The sequence below is a fragment of the Phoxinus phoxinus genome, assembly GCF_949152265.1.
Source record: "Phoxinus phoxinus genome assembly, chromosome: 5".
NCBI lineage: Eukaryota > Metazoa > Chordata > Actinopteri > Cypriniformes > Leuciscidae > Phoxinus > Phoxinus phoxinus.
This window is the reverse complement of record NC_136880.1, coordinates 25,695,383-25,701,641: the sequence shown is the minus strand read 5'-3', so window position 1 is coordinate 25,701,641 and position 6,259 is coordinate 25,695,383. Positions and strand designations below refer to the sequence as shown.

The following is a 6,259-nucleotide window of genomic DNA, read 5'->3' as shown; positions in this document are numbered from 1 at the left end:
AGTCCTACATATTCAGTGAACAGCCATGAATGCAGGAAATACCAGATGTTATCCACTTAATTCATTCCTGATTAGACAAAGAGTGGGAGGACTCCTGAAATGAATGTAAAACTGCTATTGTTATTCAGGTTATGCAACGTCTCCACAACAATGAGGCTGATCTGGCAGGAATGAAGTGTAAACTAAAGATTAGATTAGAACACGCTCAGAATATTTGGACGATGTCAACGTAAACAAGCAGAGGTCAATGTTTGATTGTCATTTAAGCATTTATCAGACTTTTAAAAGACACTTTTATTTATATATACATGGAAATTGTTTTCGTTTTATCTCAGTATTTTTCATATCTGTATGCTTGATCAGTGGATTATGGTTAATTTGCTGTTGTAGGCTGGCTCTGGAACTTTGAAATAACTTAAAGGGGGGGGGGGGGGGCGTATTAATACTAGTTATTATTAATAATAAGTTAACTGTCTGCAGGTATTATAGGCCTCCTTGGTGTTTGACGTCAGACGAGTGCCCCTAGTGGATGAGTGAGAGACATACTAGTGTCTCACTTTATGCAGACATTATGTTGTCATGGTATAATCCGTTATTTGATGTTGGGTGATTGTTAAGTGGACTTTTTATATATATCAAATACCTGAATCATGTTTCTTTTCTTTAACAAAAGCCCTTAGAGAAAAAAACAATTCAATTAGGGTGGTTCTACAAAGGGGAAACTATATTCTCTCTGTGTAGCAACCAAGGCACCAAGGTCATACATATCATCATAACTTCATTCTTTTGAATTTATCTGCAGCTTTCAACTGTCAACATCCAAGCTGGCAGTGATATCCGAGTCAGCTCTTTGATTTGTACTCCACCTGGAAAACAGGTCCTGTCAAGTCAACTGGATAACTCGCCATCCGCAGACCCCATCCTTCTTCACTGGGACACTGTACTTCAGTATTTGGACCCATATTTTTGATAATCTACACACCATAACACTTTCCAATATTATTCTGACATCTATATATTCTATATCTATGTTTTTTCACCTGGAAGATGAAGAATCTCTGCATGCCTCTCTGATATATCAGTCTCTGGATGATTTACTCAAGACTAAGCTCTGATTCCTTTATAGCCAGGATGTCCTGTATATTTCAGTCAGAGGTCACACAGTCAATGCTGCAATTTCAAAGCTCACCTTCATTGACCACATTACATCAACTGCCATGTCCTACCACTTTATGCTCCATATAAGGAAACGAGGCAACTGTAAACATTTCATACATTAACCAATAGCTATACATCAATATCTCAAGTTGCTAACATAAAAAAGGGAGTTCAAAAATTGAAAATATTTTCATCTTTTACATTTTAAATAGATCAATTTACATGTTAGATACACATATAGGCTACATGTGTGTGAACATTTTCTTATGCCATCCCCCCTTTAAAGTAACTATATTTTAAAGACAGAAAAACAGTCAAAACAGCGGATTGAAAAAGCATCTGTTTTTTATTCCTTTGAAAATGTTTTTTTTAAATGTATTTTAGATGAAATTCATATAGGCTACCACAATTTAACATATAAATGTTTTATATATTTATTAGGCCTATCAATATATTTTCTTGATACATTTTTTATATTTGAAAATAAATTTAAAACTGGCATATGGGGTTAGGTATTCTCAAGTATCTTGGCAATTAACGTGATTTCTGCATTTTATTATTGAGTCACAGGGCTGCTAAATTATATATTTTTCCCTCTAATTACTATGATGCCCATGCATTGAAAATGCATCCGCCAGAGGGCAGCATATAACTAAAATCCAGCAATGATTGACTCAATCAGAGCCAGAGGTGCTGCACTGTTATCAAAGCCACTTGAGCAAATATTACTCTGAGATGTAGGTAGTTACCGTACTTGGCAAACTTTTGCGTAATTTCGTCAATTTTACACATTATATAGGCCTAAGCATTATTTAACATTACAGACGATGGACATGAAAGGAGAAAAGAGGAGTGTGAAAAACAAGAGATAAGGAGTAACCTTGGGAAGTGTCTCAACTCATGTGATTGGCTGAAAGTTCTTTTGTGTCTTTAGTTCCACTATAAAAGCTCTGCTAACGGTACTCTGGTTGTATTAGCTTGGGATACTCTACTGCGCTCCATAGGGATCTACAACTCATCATGATTTTTACGCAATGGATTAACATATCTGGATTTTACCACCTATAAATTCCGAGAAAGTATCCTGTCTGGCTTTAAAATATCTGATTATCATCTATTTCAAGAGGACTTTTTCTTTGTTGGACACATTTTTGCGCACACCGTACACTATGGCAAATACTTGCGTACAGTTCACGGGTTTTGTGATGAGTTTTCTTGGTTGGATTGGGCTTATCATCGCCACTGCCACTAACGAATGGGTAGTTACTTGTAAATATAACATGAACACCTGTAAGAAGATGGATGAACTGGAGGCCAAAGGTTTGTGGGCAGACTGTGTGATCTCAACTGCCCTGTATCACTGCATCACACTCACGCAGATTCTCGAGTTACCAGGTACGTGTGAAATAATTCATTAATAACAGAAATTATACAACAGAAAATTTCTAGCTTTTTTTTAGGATAATTTTTTCCTTTTTTTCTGGTCGGAGTAAAGATAAAAATCATTACAATTCAGTTTCCAATATTTAATACATATAGCATACTATTTACGTTATTAAATAAAATGAAATATAGCTTATCAAATATGAAATAAATATAATTGGCTATTTGATCATTGTAATAGGTTACATTATAATGTATGTAGGCCTATTTAATTTGAAATCTGATTATATTTTTAAATATAAAATTATACTTTCATATAGTATATGTAGCTATTAAAACTATAGTATTTTTACATTAGCCTATAAATTATATTTAGGCTAAATATTTTACATAGCTTATACAAAACAACTTTTTTTTATAAATTTATTTTATAATATAAATCATTAAATTACAATATGATTCATTGAATTTTATTATTACCATGAATTCGAGAATTTAATTATTCTGTTCTTTTTTTTAGCGTACATCCAGACGTCTCGAGCGCTGATGGTCACAGCATCGATTCTCGGATTGCCTGCTGTAGCGCTCGTGCTCATGTCCATGTCCTGTATTAACCTCGGAAGTGAACCAGAAAGCGCCAAGAACAAACGATCAGTGTTCGGTGGAATCCTAATACTGCTGACTTGTAAGCCTGTATTTGTATTTCTTAAATGAAGGTCATATACGCTTTAAAAAAAACTACAGGCAGATATAGGCCTACTGTTCCCACAGAATGCATTATTTTTAGTAATTGGACTTAGAAATAGATTGTTCACTCTTCATCCCAGAGGACCCATTTTATCACCAACTCTAATCATTGGATGAGTTAAATCTGTAATCAACCCTTTGAGTCTATCTTTCTAGCTCTCCCAGACAGCAACGTAGTGTTGCCCAGATCCAGCCCACATCTGGTACGCATGGAATCCACGTGTACCAGATGTGGTCCGGATCTGGGCCATTATGGTCTTCATCCAAAATATAACCGGAATAATAAAATAATATTTTTTTACTAATAGTGTGTCTTTTCTTCCTCAGCTTTTTGTGGCATCGTCTCCACTGTGTGGTTTCCTATCGGGGCCCATCACGAGAGAGGTTTGATGTCCTTTGGCTTCTCCCTGTATTCGGGCTGGGTGGGAACTGCACTTTGTTTGCTAGGAGGCTGTATGATCACCTGCTGTTCAGTGGACACCCCAGCCACATACACTGACAACAACAGATTCTACTACTCCAAACAGGGCCCCGCCCATCCTGGCCCCCCCTCCACTAACCACGCCAAAAGTGCTCACGTGTGAGCTTCGGGATTACTCCTACTCTCTTTCTTCCCTATCTCCACTGTTTCTTGTTTCAACTATGTCTATCTACAGTGGTGACTCTTTGGATAGTTACCGTGCAGCCCTTTGACTCAGCAGCAGGGTTAGTCGACCAGAAGTAACTGCACTGAAGGATTTATTGTTCAAAGGGTCTTCAGTACAATGTGCCATTTTAAGTCCTATTTTTATAGTGGGATACTAACAGTATTACCAATGTTGTTTTTATTCTAAATCTTTTAGTTTATTTCAGTCTGTTTGTACAGCTATCTTTTCATTTTGATTCATTTCAGAATAGCCGCCCAAGCCAAATTGCACCAAAATTGGACCAAAGTAGTAACCATTTAGCAATATTATTTATTGTAATACTTGTATGCAGTTTTTATTATGTTTTTTTGTTGTTGTAATAAACAATGTTTTCTATGTGAAAATGTCTGTGAAAGTGTTTTTTGATTATAGGTTATGTCATTTTTATAAATAAAACCCTGCTGGTAAAATGAACCGAATTGCTTTCCGCAGGACTGTATGTTGTCAAACACATGGCGTCTGCTGTCAGATGCCCAGGCGGGTGCAGTGCATCATCCTTAAACCTCTCATTCATTCTCACTAAAAGCACTCGAGACAAACATACAATTCAGGCGCCCAAGACATGTACGTGTATCGATTTCTCTTTCTCCAACGAGAAGCTCGTCCCATTACGACCGATGGGCACCCATGACTGGCAGATTAAAGGTTAATGGTCGCAATCAGCCATAAAGGAAGATTTATACTCTGGTTGCGATGAGTCTCCGTTTTTGTTTTCTGGTTGGGGTCCTTGAACTGAATGTTTCCTGTTACACATGTAGGCACACCGTCGAACATTGCTGAATACTGAGGATATAAGCAACATGTGAATGTTTTTGTACATTATGTGAAAAATTGAATCAGTTGAGCAGATTTAATCACTACAGTATGATTTATGAAGGGTGAGTTTTAGATGTCAAATATTGCTTCTTAGTTGTAGCTCTGAACCGTTCAGTCTTTGGTTAGAGGTAGTTTGGGGTGGAGGAAATTCAATGGAAAATTGCATTGGTCTCTACAGTATTTTTCTCTTCCAAATATGGCTGCAAATGATGACCTAAAAGCAGAGGGAGAGACAGAAAAAGCAGGAATTGACCTGAACTAGCAAGAAATCCAGCCTTCATGTTTATAACTTGGAGAAAAAAAGGTTTAGCATTTCCTTTTAAAGGGTCATGAAACAAACAAACATTTTTTAATTAATGTTTAAAATGAAAATGATGCTGCACATGATACAAATTATTTGAAGAGGAAAGTAGATTATTTAGGAATTTTCTGCCTATTTTAGTAATCCTCTGTCATGAACAAATGAGTCCTCCTGCATAAATGAGTCGGCCTAATGATTCCATTGGCTGAAAGGCCTTAGCTTCCCACATTGAGTGCCTGGCTAGAAAACCTACACACTTGGCTTATGAAATGTTGTTTTAACTGTGACTATCTATGTGAATATGACTGCAATTACCTTTAAAATTATGTTGCTTATGATTTCACAAAGCTATAGACTGTGTCTCATTCTTTAAATGCTTAGCAGTCTAGCTTAGCATACCAGGCTGTTTGCCTGCTAGCTTTAAAAATCTCTTATCTGATCATTTAAGAACATGCAAATAATAAAATGTGAGGTTACACTTTTTATATATTAAATATATTTGATTTAAAATGTATTTAACAAAATAAACTGTTGTACAATACAGCAGGCTATAGTAGTGCTAAAATCTGAGAAATGATGGCATACACGATACAATTACAAAAAGTGCCGACCCATTTGTGAGAGGGGACCTGATTGTTCATGACACCGGATTTGTCATTTGAAGTCAGCATCAGCAGGATGTGACATTTTCGTGAACTACATTGCTCATATATGTCAGCGGTGTCTTTCCATGACCAATTTTGAGCAATTTTTTTAACTGACGAGACCTGATTGTACTAAAATGGGGTGTTTCATGACCCTTTAATGTTCTTTCTATAATTCCGGAAAGTATCTCCATTTGAACAAACATGACAACTTCATTTACTAGTCAAAATTATTTAAAGTAATCATTTAGCTTGTCTGGTTTTTCCTCGGAAAACTGATAATACTGAGCATAAAAATGACAAAATTGTATATCTGTTACCTGATACTAGTACAAATTGTTACTGATTATGAGACTGACCTTGAATTGACCAGAAAAATCTGCAGTTTCCAGAATGTTCTGAAAACACCGAATGGCTTCTTAAAGGAAATGTCTGATTATTTGTGCAGTGAGTTGATATCACCTTTTGCATAAGGATTATCTTTAACGCAAGTAGTGTGAGTATTAAAGCAACTGTATTGCATA

The 6,259-nt window shown here is 36.1% G+C and overlaps 1 protein-coding gene across 1 annotated transcript; it reads left to right on the top strand.

The window, feature by feature from the left end:
• The first annotated feature begins 1,806 nt into the window (after window positions 1-1,806).
• cldn11a (claudin 11a) lies at window positions 1,807-4,390 on the top strand. Its single transcript, XM_079613106.1, has 3 exons — window positions 1,807-2,553; window positions 3,062-3,226; window positions 3,616-4,390. Exons 1-3 carry the CDS (start codon window positions 2,328-2,330, stop codon window positions 3,870-3,872), a joined length of 648 nt encoding a protein of 215 aa, XP_079469232.1. The 5' UTR covers window positions 1,807-2,327; the 3' UTR covers window positions 3,873-4,390.
• Window positions 4,391-6,259: the final 1,869 nt, after the last annotated feature.

Excerpts from the sequence above, each read along its gene's own strand:
- cldn11a (XM_079613106.1), top strand. The coding sequence starts at position 2,328 with ATGGCAAATACTTGCGTACAGTTCACGGGTTTTGTGATGAGTTTTCTT. Across the intron at positions 2,554-3,061 it reads GCAGATTCTCGAGTTACCAG|CGTACATCCAGACGTCTCGA; the intron begins GTACGTGTGAAA and ends TCTTTTTTTTAG. Across the intron at positions 3,227-3,615 it reads AATCCTAATACTGCTGACTT|CTTTTTGTGGCATCGTCTCC; the intron begins GTAAGCCTGTAT and ends TTTCTTCCTCAG.